Below are 19,503 nucleotides of genomic sequence, written 5' to 3'. Positions count from 1 at the left end.
TGGCCTATAATTGCTCTTGACCCAACGTGGCCTTCGCATAATTTTGAACAACATTTGACAATTTAAAATACAAGATCGTCAACAGCGGGCAAAGAATGACCTGGAACCTAAAAACAGAAACCATATCCATGTCGAAGGTTTAATATATTTGTATGGCATAATCAAACAACTCTTCAAATGAATTAATGTGGGGATCTATCTGTGCATGGATGTGGACTGAGAGGGCGCGAAACTTTCAAGACACACATTTTGGGGAACATTTACAGGATGTTAGAAGGTTTTCTGTGACACAGGGACAGGACATAAATGGAGGTTTGGACACACTGCAGTAAGTAATGAAACCCAAGAAAACTGTTTTATAAGGCTGCCTGAAACCCACAATATTGGAGCTAAAATCCCATACATTGTAAAGTGGTTGTCTAAATGGTTGTCCAAAACATGGACAATTACTTCAACATTTTATGTTAGTTTACAGGGACTGTTAAAAATATGAGAAACAGTGCGACAGATAGATACAGTCTGATAGATTGCTCCAAAAGATATCCAATACATTAAAAACAGTATCCAGCTTAGTGTCAACTACCATTCAGCTAACACCAGCGTAGCAGCACATCTTTGAAATAATTATTTCTCTTAAAGCCAGCTGAGTGTGGAAGATTCCTCTGCCTGCCAAGGAAGCAGTCTGCATGGTTACATTCTTGCTACGGTGATACGGAAATGTTAGTTCGATGATGAGAGGCTATTTCAAACACATAAGAGGTGGAAGAGGAGTAGGAAGAAATAGCTGGATGGCTAAGCCATACTGCAAAGTTTTGAGTCTTGTTCCAAACCGCCTGTTGTTACAGAAAAGAAAAATCCATCCCTCACATGCTAGGTTATTCCAGTGAGTTGGACTGGCCAGGGGAATCACATTAAATTCTTACATCACCTGTTCCAATAAAGCTTTAAGAATATTCCCCTCTCCTAGTGATAACACTTCATTTTCTGCAACGGTACTTGGAGCGAGTTTACAAATCTGTGTAGCTTTTGTCCGTCAAAAATATCTCACTGGCTCTCACATCAACAAATCAGAAAAGTGGCACAACCACGCTTGAACCGGAAAAAGAAGCTAAATAACAGGCACCAACGCATGAAGGCTTATTAAGTGTTAATTGCTATCAGCTCCTGACTACAAAAAAAATGATAGCGGTCATCAATTTTAGCTTCATTTCTCAGTCTTTTCGGTTAAACCAGCTCCACTTGACATTTGACAAAGATTGATTTGATTTGATTTTAAAGGTTATTCACAAAATCTGGTGGTGCTGTGGTGCACAACAATAACATCATTTTAGCCTCAAACAAGTAACCGTTTACAGGCAGTTATGAAACGGGGAGTGTGGTGGCAGCCAACACTCACAGTACACACACGCTGTATTTAACCATGGAAATTACTGGAAATTGCTAAAATCCCTAACCGCCGACTTCCCTCTTGTCCCTCTCTCAGACAAATTACCCAGCAACCTCTTCACCTGCTGTCTGAGAGGCCCTCGATCACACCAGATGGAAGATGGGAACGTTAATAACACTCCCTCTGTCTCCCGGCCTGCTACCTACTGCAGCTGCAGGTCAAACAGTGCAACGTTGTATGTCTCCTGCTGCTGGGTTCCTGCTACTCTAGCATCAAGTGTTCTCTCATCAGAATTGTAAGAAGGCAGTTTATTAGTGTTTAATACTGTCAATCCCAGCATGAGATTTAAATTTATTAGTTCAAAACAAGTTTAAACAACACATTTTTTGCACGGTGACACGTGGATGCATCAATGCACAGCCACAGGCCTCAGACAATCTAGGACCAGATGCACAGCTGGGGAACAAAATAGGCACTACATAAGGCTTCATAAAAGGTTCCTATCAGAGAAAAAACTTCCATACATTTGCCATAAAAGATTTGCACCAGACATTTGGCGGTATTAAATGTTCTCAGTAAATCTAGAAACACCATGACGGATCAATCCTTAAAGAACAGACTATCTCTGAGAACAGATATCCAGATCCAATGACCATTTTTTTTCCTCAGTGCTGAAGGAAAAGTTATTGCCGCTGGGATGAGTGGACCTCTGCACACACACTGGCTGTTCCCTGTGTTTCATTCTTCCTGGAAAATAAAGGAGATGTTAAAAGAACCAGCCAATCTGGAACATGACAGGAGGTATTCCTTCTACCGTTAGATCGCTGATAAATGGCATGGGGGTATCACTATAACATATCACCCCACAGCCCACATAGATGTCCTAAAGGGCACGAAGCACCTGCTGGGGTGGTGGCTGCTGTGCGTGGGGGGGCTCCGGACAATGTTTTGTCCAGCTGTCAGACTATAAAATGTAGGATACACAGGAAGAGGGAAAGCACAGTGGTTGGTAGTTTGTCGACTTAAAGGGGGTATTTGGTTTATGCCTGTAGGATGCATGAGTGTATGTATTAAAGCCAGACATGTGTGCTTTGCTGTTTCAGTGTGTGACTGAGTGAGGGAACGTGTGTGGTACTGTTACTCTTCAAGAAAGGGCAGGTGCAAGGAGTACATAAACACACAGCTAGGGGCCAGAGGCTACAGCACTCCATCAAACACTGCAAGGGCAACTATGGGCAGCTGGATTCGCCATCCTGAGGAGAGTGTGGAAAATATGAGGGAAAGGCAAGATGGATAGTCAATAAAGAAACAATGAAGTAAGAAGGACCCGGCCATTATTTTAAAAAATGACACACCAGAGGAGAGGCAGTATGGGATGTGGACTGTTTTTGTGTGTTTCTGGAATCCCATACCAAGCGTGTGTGTGTGCGTGTGTGTGTGTGTGTGTGTGTGTGAGAGAGAGAGAGAGAGAGAGAGAGAGAGAGAGAGGGAGAGAGGGACATCTGCAGAGTTGAAAGCCATGTTTTACACATTCCAACGTGTCCTGCACTGCGGCTTTGAGGAATGGTATGTGAACGTTATACACTGGGCCAGGTAAACCAACTTTTAGAAATGCTTCAACAACATGAAAAGGCCTGAAGGATAAATTTACATAGTAACATCAAAAACTTTCAAAATGTTTGGTAGGAAATAAATCGGAATGCAGGACGAGTTCATATAAAACTGGGACTAAACGGTCTAAAAGGTGAAATGATGTGGTAAGACACTGGAAAATGGCTGTCGAGTTCACAATACTAAGGCTGCGATAAATTTCAGGTATTTACATCTTCAGTCAGTTTTAACTCCACCGCAGGGATGTTTTAAGAATACAACTACTTTTAAAAAGCCACTCCGCGTATTAATGCATGAGAGCAGTTTTATATGTATTGATCATCAGATTACGAGAGAACTCAGAGTGTTGCCAAACATTAATGGACAGGTAAATATTCATAGATGGAAAGAAATAAATTCTAAAGTGCAAAGGGGTCTCTGAAACCTGTGGGCTAAGAGAAAAGATGTGGAAAGGTTGGGCAGGCTGAGAGCAGCCAGCTGAGCCTTTAAGTGCTGGTGCAGAAACAATAACTGTCTCTCTAAAGTCAGGAGAGGATGAAGTAGGAGCAGTAAGGAGACACAGTTCTGCTGGCACCTGGCCTGTAACTGACGCAAAACAAAAAAAACACAAACAGTCGTGCAGAGACATCGGGACAGGAAAGAGGCTTTGCTTTGTTTTTCAATAAATGTAACAGGAACCGGAACTTTGCGAAGCAAATGCAAGTGTAAAAAAGAATGTGGAGACCTTTGGAGCAGTGGAGCAAGAAATGGGGCACGCCGCCTTGGGGCTGTCTGTATAAAGACAATGATGGGGCCTAAGTGCTGGTGGTAGCGGAGGCTGGAAGTCCAATTTTGATGATTACCATCCTCTCCAGGTGCTGCCTGCCTTTCAATTTGCCCACTAAAACAGTGACACATGTTCTCTGAACATTGAGGGCTCGGTTCTCCCTGCTGCCACCGAATTAACACAATTAAGAAGTCATCAGGCGGAAGCAATTTGGACAACACGCACTAAGGGGCCAAGTCACGGGCCTGAAAGACTGCTGGGGGGTCAGAGCAGAGGGAGGGGAAAAAAAGAAGAGGGGTGAAAAAACAACTGAAAAATGGATGGGATGAGTAAACATGCTTCAAGACAGTGTTCCATGTCCAAACATGTAAAACGGCAATCAACTGATGATAAGATCTGGAGTTCAATATCAATTTAAAATAAAAAGAACTATAGACCACATCTATGGCTGCTCCCCAGCCCCTCCTTCAGTAAAACAGACTCTCTCTGCTGGCCTCTGTGCTTTCTACCTGCTTTCCTCTTCCCTCGCAGTACACAAAACCAGAGCAACTGAGCCGTGGGTTTTAGTTTATCAGTATTTATGTGTCATCGCAGCAGAGGCTGACTGTCTGCGTGCGGTGGTAGCCAAGACGTGACTGGGGTTTTGGTGCTGCTGAGGCACTTCAATGGGAGTTGCAGTGGAAATTTATGGCCTTGTGACGTGCAGCTATGTGCACAGTCGGCACTAGTCACCATTGTGAGATGGGATGGTTGGCGTAACAGTAGGCAGTCGGCTCTGTAGACACTACCAGATGATACCGTATAAATACAAACAGATTTGTTTGGGCCTGTCATTAATTCAGGATATTCACAGCAGTCAGAACTGCTTTGGGTGCTTCAAAGTCAATTTGACTTGCAAAAGAGTTGGATTAATGTTTCAGAGTTGTGGTTTCACATCACCTTGAGTTGATTTATCCATTTAGCTGATCAAATAATACATTGTACCTGAAGTATAATCATCAGAAGCAAAACAACAACAACACACCAATTAGATAATTTACAACCTACTTAATTTTTACTCTTCCAATTTTGACTTCATTATATTGTTTGCCTAAATTATTCTAAGAATAATGAGCTACCCTGCCCAAACTTTGAGATCAATTAGCACGTTCCAGTCATATATTCTGCCAGTAGTGTGATAGTTGTAGCAGTATACTGTAGTGGCCATTGAGAAGCCATAAATGATTCATATCACGATGAAAAAGCCACAACAATAAGTTGGGCGTGAAACTCAGGTTCTTAGATCCACTCTGAGAAACAGCCATGTTCTCCAACACGTGTGGAATCACATCTTATTTCCCATGACAGCAAAATGGGCAATATTTCAAAGAAACAGGAGGGAGAAAATCCTTGGCATACTCTCAGATGACTTCTGATTTCTTTCAAACATTTTTTTGGCATAGGCAGTGGACAGTGCAAAGAAAAGGGAGATGATGAATGACGAATCGTGGTAAAATATGAACAACTCCACATCCCCTGACAACTACCTATGCAGAATGCGTCTTTTTAAGCTTGAGAAAAGTGTTGTTTGGTGAAAGCATTGAGACCTGTGCTGCTCTTGCACAGAGGACCAGTCCTCAGGCATTTTGTGTTCCTATCACCCCCTTAAAAATACTATAAATACCCATGTAATCTGATGTCCGCTGCTGGGACAACACTGTACAACAACTTCTGTTTTGCATTGAGCGCGGGCTTCTCTCATTAGCTCTGCAGTGAAGTAAGCGACAGACAAAAAACAGAAAGCAGCAGCAGGACAAAAGAAAAGAGGAAGGCCTAAGTCTGGATTGACTTAAAACATCATCGCAATCTGCCAGAAGTGAAGCAAGGGCCGTCTGTAGCTCATTGAAGTTTTCACTGACAAGAGTCGTCTCAAGTTCCGTCCAAGATTTATTTATCAGCTCTCTGATGCTGACACAACGTGTTTTTAATGTCAGAAATAAGGCTACATATGGACGAAACAGCCCTCATTCTTTTCTTACCCTCCCGCTTTCTTCCTGTCCTGATGTCAATCCGTGAGAAGACAAGAAGACAGGCAGAAATTTCCCTCAGACCAGCGAGTCACTTCTTCAAAGAAATGTGGATACGTGATTGAGAGAAGAGGCCATACAGAAAAAGACATCTCTGGGTTTTCATTAGGCTTCCCAACCCCTTCCTGACATTTGTGACAATTACAGACCATGAAAGAAGGCTTACGGTCTTCCTTCCTTCATATTCATTGAGGAATAATAGAATAACAGTGCAAGAGCCAATTATATGACAGGGCAAAGCTGTACGTTCCCCTGGCTAGCCTTGATTAATAGATGGGGGACATTAGAGTTGCAAGACGGTGGTGCCAGCCAAAACCTGCCTAGGAAAACAGTGGAAACTTGAACAGAGAACAATAACCACTGTTGCTACCAACAGCTGCATGAAGGCTGAAAGAGAGCCACACTGGGACAGGCAAAAGGGAGGGAAAATGATAGCAAATCACATTTGGAACGAGACAAATCTCCTTGGATGGGTTATGGATGCGACAGGATGATATTAAATAGATGCGTTTGCCCCATCCAATAACACAAAGACAGAGCTATTACCAACACTTATTGCACCGCAGCCTCACAGGGGGATTTGCGTCAGGCTCGTGCTCTCGGAGGCAGTTAGATCACAGGGATGTGAACTGCTGGCCATGACAGGAGCAGCCTTTTTCATGCAGTGCAAAAGCGTGTAAAAACTGTTGATGACATGGTCTTTAAAGAGACTGCATTTGTTTCCAAGCACAGGGAAATAGCAGTGTGAAGGAAAGTATAAATAAGTCTCCCTGACGTAAACTTGAAGAGTGTCTACTTTAGCATCTTTTTCTCTTTTGGTTGCCTGCGACCGTCCCATCCCCCAGAGTGTGTGTGTGTGTGTGTATGCAGGGAAAACTTGTATAAATAAAAGTCTTGTTTTAATAATGATACTGTTATGAGTGAGAGCATAAGTCCAGGGCTATTATTATTAGCATGCTTCTAGTCGCTACGCAGTGAGAGCATATGCTCACTATATCCAAACACTCTTGCCATCATTTACCTTAAATGGGATCGTAAGGTATGAGATCAGGAGTACATATAGCAATTGCCAGCGATGGTGGTAGGCAGGCTTTGGTATATAGTCACATTAGTTGCGTGTGTGTGGGGCATATCAATAATGTGATCTGCGATTCAGCGGTAAAAGCTGGTTTTAATAAAGCGCCACTAGTTGATGCATTTCTGCACCTTTTTCCAACCTCCATTTTCGATCTTAGTCCCCACTTTCTATAACTTTTGTCTCAATTTTCCCTTTCTCTTTCATGTTTCCCTCTCCTCATTATGTTGTTAACTCTCTCTTTTCCTTTTCCTATGTTCTTTCCCACCTATATCTGTCAGGCTAAAGTTATGTCACAGCTCATATATCACCCAGCAATCTTCTAGAGCACGTCTGGTAACCACCAGCAACCAACCTCTACCAGGCCGACCTCCCCCACATTCCCCACTCCAGTGGAGACCACCACAGAGCGCTTTGGCCACAAAACCAGCTGTGATAGCTGCTGGGAGGCTGAACGCACTCACGACTGGAAATGCCAATTTTATGCAGATCTTAACTTACCTTGATCCTCTGTCTTTCAAGGAGAAACACATCCCACAATGCCAAAACCAGAAGTGAAACAAGTGAAAGAGGTTTTGTTCTTATCCACAAAGCAATCATTTTGAACTTCAACAGTGTAAATAAAACAATTTAGCTCCATCGACAGTCTCAGTGAATCGTTATTTGTCACCTGTGAGATTTACTTTGCCACACCAACTCTACTTTTCACTGAGAAATGTCCCCAAAAATAACATGAACAATGATATGGCTTTTCTTAGCATTTGTACACAAGCAGGATACAGATTAGACAGAGTGAGCTTAAAAATAGTAAGCCAATAAAATACTGGCTAACCTACACTAAACACTGAATATTCCAGACAGCATCCACTGACAAATAAGAAAATCTGTCTAAGTCAGACAGATAGTAAACTGCGCACAAGACTAAACTCTATTCTCACGTACTAATGTGTGGGAGGTCACTGCGGTCAGTGAGTGTTTCAGAAACTGAGGTTAGCAGTTGCTAAAAACAGTGGTGGGCAGGAATTCCTCTCAACTACAATTACAGCTACTGCTACTACTATAATATGAAGGCTACTACAGACCACAAGATCATTGTGAAAAAAGAAAATGTAAGTTTGGGATATTATTGATATTTAAAGGTGGTTTTATTGGAAAGTTTAGATAAGAGTAGATGGTTTTAGACTTGTCAGTTTGGCAAGGCTGCATATAAACATTGTAATTTTATGGTAGGATGCCTGAAGGGTACCAGTACTCGAGAAGATCAAGGGGGGAATAAGAATTTCATTAGTGTCTCCATGAACATACAGCCCCTATGGTCCATCTCAGCTGTCACCATGACACGCTGCAATGTTTGCTGCTCAACAACCGGTAAACAATAATATGAGCCTCCCTCGAATGCAGAAAAAGAATAGTGGAAGGATGCGTCACCACAGAAAACCCATGTCTGGGCCGGGCTCACAACAGCAAGGCTGGAAATAAGACAGTTGCGTGACAAACCAGCCTGTCATGTTGGAGACTGACAACATCTGATCCTGTCGGAAAATATGATTTCACAGTTTGTGTTGTGATTACACTCGAGCACCTCTGGCCTTGGAGACCAGAAAACAGACTAGGGTGCGCATGCTGTCCGTGGGGTTACTACTGCAGCTGCCAATGAGCACAAAAGTAAGCTGATGTCCAAGCAGCTACGCCCGCAGCGACTTCTGTTGTAATCGGAGTAAAACAATTGTTTTGAAGAACATTTCACAGTCTCTCTGAGCATTGAATTTACAACTGAAGGGTTGTCGAGTTTCCCCCTTCTTGAATAAGGAAATGTCTTTTGGACAGGGAAGGAAATCTTATCCACCAATGGCAGCACAGTGAAGGACACTGACCATCTGTGTTATCATCGAAGACCGATATGAAACACCTTTTGCTATTGAAAGCCATTTCAACATCAAAGGAGAGATGAGAGGAATTCCTGAAGAAATGAGAAAAGGCATGTGTTCAGTGAGCAGTTTTGTGTTTTCTTGCATGTTCAATATCATGTCCTTGCAGGTGTGCATTCTGTCTTTGTAATGGCCTCGCGGCTGCTGGTGGGTGAACGAATAAGCTCGAGACCTTAATCTGGACGGACAGGATCTGAATATTTTAAGCATTAAAACAGATCCCTTTCCTTCACCACAAGCAGTCACAGTGAGCCAAAGCCACTTCTAAGACTGCAAACACATTTACTACATGAAGGGCCAGAAGAGTGGCATCGTGCAAGCCATTACCGTTGAAGTCCCCAAGAATTTGTTTAAAAGATGCCAAAGCAGCAAGTAGTGAGTTAAAAATAGCTGAAAATGTACCAGTTTGAGGCTATTTAAGGATGTACTGTATGTAAAAGCAAAGGGAAGCTATGAGTGAAAGAGAAGGCCTGCACAGAAGTGCCAGCATGGTCCCATCATGACGTTACCATGTGGAGGACCACAGCGCCCACAGTAACCAAAGCGATTAAGCAAGGTTTCACTGGGTGAGCACCATAGCGCTCAGTCTTCAACAGTTTACCCTGCAGACTTCACTCACTCCTCTCTTCTTACATTTCCTCATTTTCCATTTTTCCTCCACTTAAGCTGTCACTGTGAAGATTGAAAGGGATCGGGACAGCTAACATCTTCCTAAAGCACTATGAGTGTCACCACAATTTATAAAGCAGATAGCACACTAGAAATATTTGGTTATATCATAGGAATTATTGCTGAATTTCCCCCCACAAAACATAATACTTACACAACACATCACCTATTCCCCTTGGTTATTTTTTCCCACTGCTCTTTTTCTGAACTGCCAGCACATGGACCAGATGTGCAATTGTTTCTCCATGCTCATTTCAAATCCTGCTCCAAGAGAAAGGCAGAGCGAGGGGAGAGGAATATTTGACTTCACTCCACGGGAGACCAGTTTCATAAATTTTGGCGGCTGCACAACACTGAAAAAGGTAGCTTGGCTGGCTCAGCGGAGGGAGAATGCTGACAGCATACCAAACAACATGATCCTAATGACTTGGAAAATCCCTGGCCCTCTAGAGGACTGTCCAGATGCTACTGTCATGAGAAACGCTACTGTTTTACTAAATTCAGGTTACCCTCTCTTACTTTATCGGGGGTGACTTTTATCAAAAAGCCTCATTAAGGTGTCCCACAGGTAATATGATGCATTTAAATGTTGCTGAATTTGTCTGGAGTCTCATTACTCCACAATGGATACAAGACAAGTTCTTCATGCTGAGCCCTGAGAAACAGATGTAAATCTCAATAAGGGAGCATGATATCTTCAACCTCCAGCCAACTCCATACATCACTTTTGACAATTTACTTGTACTAAGAAACATCTTTTGTTTTATTGAACTAAAGCAAAAGTCCAAATCCAATTTATAAGAGAAAGGAGACATCAATAAATCATCAATTACGATGAACTCATTAGCATATAGCCTAAAAGAGTCCAGATGAGCAAATCGATGAGGGCTGCCTGCTGTTCTCAGACTACCCTGTTTTAAGAAGCACTTGTTGCCTCAATAGGATACAGTTGTCTCCAGTGAGAGGTGGTGGCGTGTGGTGCAATTGTGTCCTTTACCTGGAGCTTTGTACACCTCATTGAGCAGGTTTTCGCTGAGGGATGATGGTGCACCATTAAAAACGCTGTGGGACCAGCTCTGGCAGATTGCTTGCAGCAAAAGCGTCTGGGCCCTCGTCGCCTGGACAGTGAAGTGGGGAAGCTCGAAAATGAACTCAGTGGTGGGGACTGAAGACCTCTTGCTCCTGAAACAAAGGTAGAAGTTGTTGGTAGAGTACAGTCGGAAAGAAGGAGTGACAATAATAAAGGAAAAGCTGGAGAGTGGAGTCACACATTGGTGCCAACATACACTTAATGAAATAGACACCCGTGGAAACAAACGCCTCAAGACGTCCATGAATCCATCAATATCACATCGCAATATAAAGCACCTCGATTCGCCAAATAGGTAGAAAGACATTCCAACAGGCAAACTGAATAAGTGCCACTGCGGAGCCAAGCTTTCCTTAGTTACTTGGCAGGTCTTCCTAGTTTGCCTCTTTGCTGCATGCCCCCATCTCCTCCACCGCAATCCTGTGATGATGATTTATGTGACGAGATGTACAGCTCAGAAACCTGACCCTGAAAAGAATCTTTACATATTTAACATTTCATTTGTCTTCAAATGTGCGAAGGGAAAGAGTTTAAGAGTGTGTGTTTTGTGCATGTGTGTGTCTGATGAGCTGAGTTGAGTGTTCAGGAGGATGAGGTAACAGTAAAGTCAGAGCCTTCAGGCCTCTGTCCATCAGAGCCTGAGTAGACTATACTCTCATTTATCATCTCTCTCTCCCTCACACACACACACAATTTTGCACAGTTCCTTTCATCAAGGATGTGCAATTAACTGAAATTTTGTTTCAATGTCAATTCCAGCTTCAAATAATTGCCCAAAAAATTAGAAAGAATAAATAACAATTCTTGAACGCTTCCTTTTTATCACAATAAAGTTGTTCACAATGCTGTGATGAGCCATGTGTCATTATGAACACTAAAAAAAAATCCATATTTATACACTCAGCCCCATATGTCTTCCTTCCCTTGAACCTCTGTTTACTGGAAACTTACCCGAGGAGCCTAACTAAAAACAAACTAGTTTGCTTCCACTCCCATATTCCTTCCAAATCTGTGATGTTGTTCCATAACATTTCAAAAACTGGCACTACAACTACATACAAACATTTGGGTGTGTATATGTATGCACATATGCCTGTTTGAATGCATCTGTGTGCCGAAAAAGAAGAAAAGAGGAGCGGACCTTTGGGTAAAAATGGATACATGACGTCTTCCTCGGATGGCTGTGGTGTGTCAGGAATCAGCATTACAGTTCATTTAATCACACTTGCATTTGGTCTGGTCCCTGTTCAGAGTGTGAGATGTGTCATGGGATCTCTCCCTCTCTTCAGCAGCTCTGCAATCGTTTAACTCCTCTGCTTCCCTCCCTCTCAGTCTGTCTCTTTATCTTTATCCTTTGTTCTGCTCCTGGGTGGTTTGAGCAGGGTGACATGAGCCGTTAGGTTTATGCAGCCCCAGAGTTTTGCCTGCTGTTTCGGAACATCCAAGAGGTACACAGGTACTGAACAAATACAGGCGTTAAGATAACCTACAGAAATATAAAACCCTGACAGTGACAGGGTCAATGAGTTTACCCTGAGCGTGCACACACTATTGGAATTTTCTTACAACATATGGTGCATTTTCACCACCACAATGTCATGCTCCTCTAGCGTCAGAAATCACTACTGCGTAACATCAATCGAACCCAATTTCACGACCACTTTCTAGTGTTCAAATGCTTTCATGCCAGTTGGTGCATGTGTGCATGCGAGCGCATGCAGTTTGATGCTGCTGCTGAACAAAGGAAAGTGAAGGGGACCAAGCAACAACAATGTCCCCACATGCAGAGCAAATGTGTCTGCAAAGCCACTTCAATAGGAGGACTGGCAAGGGATTAAAGTTTGTTGGCTTATTTGAGTGTTTATAGCATTTCAGGGGAGCTGTCATGTGCATGTGGTCGTCGAAAACTTTAATTATGCACCTGTTTTTATTATATCATGCCCAGCTCGTTGCAAACAGCAACTAAATGAGAAGCAGAAACTCATTAGGGTGTTTTGGGAATGCTGGATCTGAGGACAGCCAGGCACTCATTGTATTTCATTAACTAACTGGCACAGTCAGTGTTTCTTGCTGCAACATGGTAAACAGCTTTCTGGCAAGCACTTTTCACTGTTACCACAGGCCTTGAAGGAAACAACGGTGTCCAAGAGGCAAAATTAGCAGTACTAATACGTGCAACTTCAATAGTAACAAATGACTACACTGCAACATGTGCGTATTGTATTGCAATGCATATGCATGGAAAAACACAAAAATGCAATTTACTGCCATCATGCAGAATCTATCTTGTAAACAGTTTGGACCCTGGGGAGAAAAACTCATTAAAGCATACTTCTACTATTATAATGAGGCTACCCACAAGAAAAGGGCCCACAACCCACTCTGCATCCTGACTTGTAATTTAAGAATGCAGGTCTCTGGCTTAAACCTGAACAGGCTGTTTCTAACTTCCCAGGAGTACTTTAAATTAATAACTTTTTTACTAAAGCACTCTGACCACCAGGCACACATGAAAAGGAAGTCAGAATTAGCAGGGAGCTATGAAAACCTTCATCATTTACAATCTTTTCTTCAACTTGTCCTATTTTGCTACCTCAACCAAGCGATGCAGAACTGGCACATGCCAGGCAATGTGGAGAGGTAGCTTGGCTTTGTTTAGTGGTAGGTAGTTGGCACAAAGCCTTTCCGTGTAATGTCTCCGTCAAAATTGGGCCAAACAGCACATGTTGTTATGCAGGGGGCATGAGTCAGAGTGCTGCGTGTCCTTACCAGCTGTGGTGCTCTTTTCTTTCAGCTTCCTAGGTCTGTATGCTCAACTGGAGATATTAAACAGGCTACCAAATTATATCAAACATTAAAATGTATTAAACTTCACAGTACTGTATGTGGACTTTGAAGAGGACATTTGTGTCTTGGATCCAGACTTGATTCTGAGCCAGATAACTAACAGACTGTGTCATTAACTAAGCCTTAAAGTCCTTTTTAACAGCCTCTGGGTAAATTCATGTCTGTGCTTAAAGGTTTGCACATTTTAAAAGCATGGTTCCAATTCAGACCACTGGTTTCCAGTCAAATCATGGTCTTCTCGCAGATACAGATAGAAAAAAAAAGGCGTGTTTGTTGGCCAAAACGTGATTAGAAGCAGCATCAAGGTCAGAGCTGACAGGCTGTGCAGTGGTCAAGCATATAACACCCTTAACAAGCTTTGTTATAAAATTATTCTTACCACTATGTGTGCATCGACTACATATGTTGGCCATACAGTTGTTCTTAACAGGGGTGGGATAGCACAACCTCCTATTAAACACCAAGAATGTGGTCAACAAGTTTGTTTTCATAAGATTAGCATCTTGTCTTCATTGATGGAATATCACCCAATGCAGCTGGTCCTAATGGTTTATACAGAGTCCCAGAATATAGGCTTGGAAGCGGTGCACTTTTCAGAATGTTCATTTTTGTTATTACTCATATCCTGTATAGAAGCGAAGACCGGGTCGCTCACTCTTTCCAAAATACATTGACACAGACAGCTACGGGTGCTGGGAGGTCAGCAGCAGGAGATGTGTAGTAAGGTGTCTGCTCCGTCAATGGAGCACAGGGGAGGGAGGCACATTCACACACATGCCCGGATGCAGGTGGATTTTGTCTTTAATGGGAGCTAAATGGGAAATTCCACTTGAATTACAACATGACTCTCAAATACCCTGTTAGAGGTTGAAGCAAATGCTTAAGAAGATAACTGAGACCAAATCTAAGGCAGTAAAACAAGCAAACAGTCAACAAGATGGTCAATCATTTTGACTTGACTCCCAATCTGCTACTTTCTCTTGACTTAAACTTATCTGAGTCCACAGCCATGCCAATGTAATCCATTATGTGCTGACATATTTGTCTGATAGATAAAACAGATAGCCACCGTCTTGGGACAAGTGATAACTTATCTAGTAGGTTCTACAAATCCCTCAATGTGACACCCTACCTTAATTAACCAACACAAACATTCTCCATCAAACGGTAACCGAAGTCCTTCACTGCTATTGTTTTCCAAATTTTAACACTTCGGAGGGAATCGATCTGAAAATGGCGGGAAGGGAGGACTGACCCTTTCCCTTTTCTTTGAGGTGCGGATAGATTTGAAGTAGTGCAGATTTCCCCATCCTTCCATGCCAAGGTCACTGACCCCTCTTGAAAATAACCAGAGTGAGTTATGGGCTGCACTCCAGTCCCCTCTTTTATCTACAAACGACTCAATACAGTGTCTTGCAAAGCCTCCAAATGAACGTTGTAAATCATGCACACACTTCACGCTGAACAATAACACCTAAAAAGCCACTCGGGAGGTGAAAAAAAACTTGACCACCTGGATGTCCGCTGGACAGACCTGCTGACATCATAGGAGACATAAAAACTATCACAGTGACAGCGCAGAAGCAAGGAAAAACAGGAATGTCCAAATATAAATAAATAAATGAATGAAGCACTGATATAAAAGCAAATGATGACTATTGCACACTCTCATAATGTTCTTTCCAGAGAATTGTTTCACTGGGTTTACACGGTGTCATTGGCCTGAGAAAATGTCGGTACAGCTGCAGCCTGTTGAGATATTTTAAAAAGTACCACAGACATTTCTATGGACACACGGCAACAGTTACGACAAGTCTTAAGTGTCCTGAGAAAGAGTGCAACTTTAAAACTCCTCCTGCAGAAAAAACATCAAGGTAAAAGTGCAAAAACTTGTGTGCAATGATATGCCAAACTCTAAGAGTTGGCACTAGGAGACAGAGGTGCAGGGACTAAACGTGTGACCACAGCTTTAAGTTCTTCTGGTACTCTGGGGTCAAAGGTGCTCTATGTGTGCATTTCTCAATCATCGGCCCTACACAGCCCGAACTCTTCATAGACAGAAACACTCAACTCTCCCTCTTTCAAACACATTTCTCCCCTTCCTCCCATCTGGATCACCCCTGACCCAACACACATGCAGCAGCGCACACACTCTCTTCTCAGGAGAGGGCTTCATTACACAGGGATTACTAAAAAGAAATGTTTTAATCAAGTCGTGCAGACAGCTGCAGACCGCAAGGCGAGAAATTGGCAATGACGTGGTTCATCAGGCGTTAAAGGAAAATGCATCAAGAGGCCAGCGTTTGAGTATGTAATGCGTCTGTGAAAGCAAGTAGCATCCTGCCTAGATCAGATATGTCTAGAACCTCTAGTTCCTTTTAAAAACATAAAGAAACTGAAGACCTGACAGTTATTCTGCTGTACGATTATTTGGTGAAAAACAGGAGCAGCTGCCCCCCCTAATGATGCACGCTCTTCTCTATATTCTTTGACCTTCACATAAGTCCTTAAAATACAGACGGGACTAAACTCCACATAGCCTTTTTCAATCACACATCAGATTCCTCTGTAAACAGTGAAATTTATTTTCTGGAAAGCAATAGAACTTTATTGAGGCCTGAAGGGGAGGACAGTGGAATGCACACCACAGTAGATGATAATCCACTCAGAGCTGATAATCCATCTACCCTTCCCTATTTCCCACTGTTTCCCTCCCTCAAGCTTCACTTCCTCAGATGACTAATTCAAGCATTAACAGAGTTTTGCAGTTGACTGAAAACATCCACAGCTGCTCCTGAATTCAGTGATTATGTCTTATATATCTAAATACACCTCATGACACACTTGATACAGATACGGGTATTTTTTAGATGCCAAGAAAACAACCACTGGAGAACCTTGAGGCCCGATTAACGTCATACAGCCGAGTTAAATATCGTGTTGATTTAAGCTACCAAATGACACTTCTGATTTAAGTTCAGCGAAAAGCTCTTACAGCAGGGAGACTCTGGCCCCTGCGGCAGTAAGCGTACACAAGCTGCAAGAACGGCAAAGATGTTCCATCAGAACAGACGTGTCAATCATGGCGTGCTCGTGCTTCACATTTGCTGATGCCATTTCCTCCATTCCAGGCTCCTCAATACATCCATTGATCTGCAACAGCCATAAAACCAAATAAAACTGTCTGACACCAGATGTACAGGAGAAAATAAAAGTCATCTACAACATGAGCCAACATAGTTTATAGACTGTGCCACACAAAATATGTTCTGCATTGCGGCTCCCAATCCTTTGCACACTTGTGCTTTGGAGAGAAAAGTGGAACAATATTACATCATATGTCATTCCAGGCTTTTAATACACACCTGTTAATACATAAAACCTACTTGTCACTCCGTGTCCTCCATCTCTTCAACCTCATCATGTAAAAGCGGCTCCTTCTTCAAATGTTCCTCTATTTCTTCAAGAAGAGGGGAACCCTAACCCGAGCGCAGTCCCTGCCTGGCTCAACTAAATTAATTCCCTGCTGCTCTTATGGCCTCCAAACCACAACTCAAAGCTGAGCATGACCACAGCAACCACACATTGATTTAAGATCATTGAATTATCCCTCATCATAAAAGCTTTCCATAACTTTAAACCTGCTCACACAAACCTTGATGAGTAATGTAAGTGATTGGTTCATTAAAGAAATCAAAACTAATCAAAGTCTGGTTGAGGGGCAGAGCCGATGCCACAAAAGCCGTGTGTGACATCATTCACAAAATTGCATAAGTCATATACAGTAAACGTATACTAAGTGAACAGAAATTGGAGTTTTCCATCCAACGGCCACTCCCTAATCAGATGTCATCAGCCAGAAATGATTATTTCAATTCCACTATTTAATGATGTCGCTTGCCAAAATGGCTGGTGGACAAATATAACAGCCACAGCCAGTGTTTTCACCACAGTGAATGCAGTTCATGTACGTTTGCTGAGTTTGACTTGGATCTCCGTGGCTCCCCACTGAAGGACACAGAAAGCATTTGTCCTCCTGTTCTTGGCTGAGGTTGAAGACATAGAACAGCAGCAGCTCGCAATGACTAACTATGAACAGGAGTAATGAGGCATTACAATCACACCAGAAGCCTCGTGCCTCAGATGCTTCAAGCAGCCTTCATAAATCACAACTTGAGCTAATCTAGAGTCTAGACTACTGGTCGAGACACAGTAATGGACTTCTTAACTCCACAGTAAAAGGTCCTACAGGTAGTGCTAAAGCTGAACTAACCAATGACTTATATCAATAATTACAGAGTTGCCATTCCTTTCTACATTCAGCAGGCTGGTCAGTCTCTCCTGTCTGAACAGCATGCACCTGTAATGCCACATGCTTCACAAAATTATCCCCTCAGAAATAGCTGGGTGAGCAATGGGGCTGCTAAAAATGCCACATAAAAGCTGGCATGGGACTGAATTACGACCTGCAGCGTGACGGGGCCTGACAAAGCTGCTGCTGGTGTGTTGGTGTGGTTGGTGGGCCCCGGCCTTGGCCTACTTCCATATGCTGCTGCTGCTGTCAGGTGGCCCAGTATAAAAGCGAGCTAGATGGGCTGAAAATCGAGTGAATGCACACGTGTGTTCGTGTGTCTGAGAGAGAGGGTGGCGACTGGGGGAGATCGCTGCAGGTGGCACCTTCCTCTCCCCACTTTTTTTGTTGCAGGCACTGATTTTGTCTGGAATAATAAATTTCACTGGTAGACCAATTGCGACTGTTGCAGCGGTGCCATTCTTTGCCTCTCAGTCTCCATAAGTGTTAGATCCCTTCATTGCAGTTGAACTCCTATTTACTGCAAGTGGAGGTTCAGTTAGCAATAGTGACTTACTCTGATTAGCTACCTTGTTTTTTCCATAGATTCTTGTTTTACTCTCTGTTGACTGATTTCCCTTTGATAATCATGATCACTTGCTTGTAGATACATATTCGCCACATTGATTCTGGAACAAATATGTCAAAGCTGCCCAGAAAATTAACTTCATTATAATTAGCATATAGTTACTTGTTGTACTGGAGCTATTGAAACCAAAGATTTAAATTCCCAAAAAAACAAAGGAAAAATGTTCAGTGTGAATGCTACAACTTGGCATTCTCAATGTGAAAGGACTGAATCAGCCCCCGTAGATCACTCGGGGGTGGATGATTACGTTTGTATGCCGCCTACTTTCACATTATTACTGGCAGAGTATTGCCAGCTTATTGGTTTGATGCCTCTCACGCGAGATGGTCTTGCAAGACAAAGGGGAAAATGATAAATTCTTAAAAACTGTTTTTTTTTAAGGGAAACCTGACATTTCAGTCTAATTTAGAAGACTTATTGTACCATGTAAAAATAAACTCCCACATAAAAGCCAAGACTAGCAGGGAAGAGATGTCAGAGAAGCACACTTTTCCCCAGTGAAAACCTCACGTTGCCCACTGTGAGAAGCCGGAACCTTTTGTGGTGAGACGGAGAAAACATGAGCTTCATGGTGTACCTTGGGCCAACTCATCAGGAAAGAGGCTCACAGCTGTTCAGTGGCTGTCCAAGTCCCCAATGATCACCTGGCAGCCATATATGCTTACTTAAGCATTAGCAGGCCGCACAATGACGAATCCCTTTTTTGTGTGTGCGAAAGTCTGAGAACTGTGTTCAACAACACAGAGGTGAGAACGTGTGGTGGCTCATGGCTCTCAGTCACCTTTTTCATAGATTACAGAGGAACACTGATGCTAATCTGGAACTAGCACATCAAGTCTTCATGATCATTTTCAAAGACCACTTTTTTAATGTCTCAGTTCTATACCTTCATGAGCTTTTACCTCCCACATTGTTTCATATTTCCTAAAATAGTTCTGAAGCTCTGCTCAGTGTCTTCTCAGAGAACAGAACATCTTGAAAAAATGGTGTTGTTGGAGTTACATCAGTGCAGAGGAGTGGCCCCAAAACAAACAGTCAAACATAAACGCTACCACCTGGTGGAGTGCATCTTTTGGCTTCCCTTACCTTGTCCATCAACTCTCACATGCGGCAGAGGACAGCCT

At 42.8% G+C, this 19,503-nt stretch overlaps 1 protein-coding gene across 3 annotated transcripts in view; it reads right to left on the bottom strand.

Annotated features, from left to right (window-relative positions):
• LOC130532683 (intermembrane lipid transfer protein VPS13B-like) overlaps window positions 1–19,503 on the bottom strand; it is a 231,590-nt gene that overhangs the window by 168,855 nt on the left and 43,232 nt on the right. For all 3 annotated transcript variants that reach the window (XM_057045445.1, XM_057045444.1, XM_057045446.1), the window contains exon 17: window positions 10,500–10,684. In XM_057045445.1, coding sequence (XP_056901425.1) covers window positions 10,500–10,684 — 185 coding nt within the window. The remainder of the gene's footprint in view (window positions 1–10,499; window positions 10,685–19,503) is intronic.

Source organism: Takifugu flavidus, chromosome 10 (genome assembly GCF_003711565.1).
Source record: "Takifugu flavidus isolate HTHZ2018 chromosome 10, ASM371156v2, whole genome shotgun sequence".
In the NCBI taxonomy this organism is placed as follows: Eukaryota; Metazoa; Chordata; class Actinopteri; order Tetraodontiformes; family Tetraodontidae; genus Takifugu; species Takifugu flavidus.
This window is presented reverse-complemented; position numbering and strand designations above follow the sequence as displayed.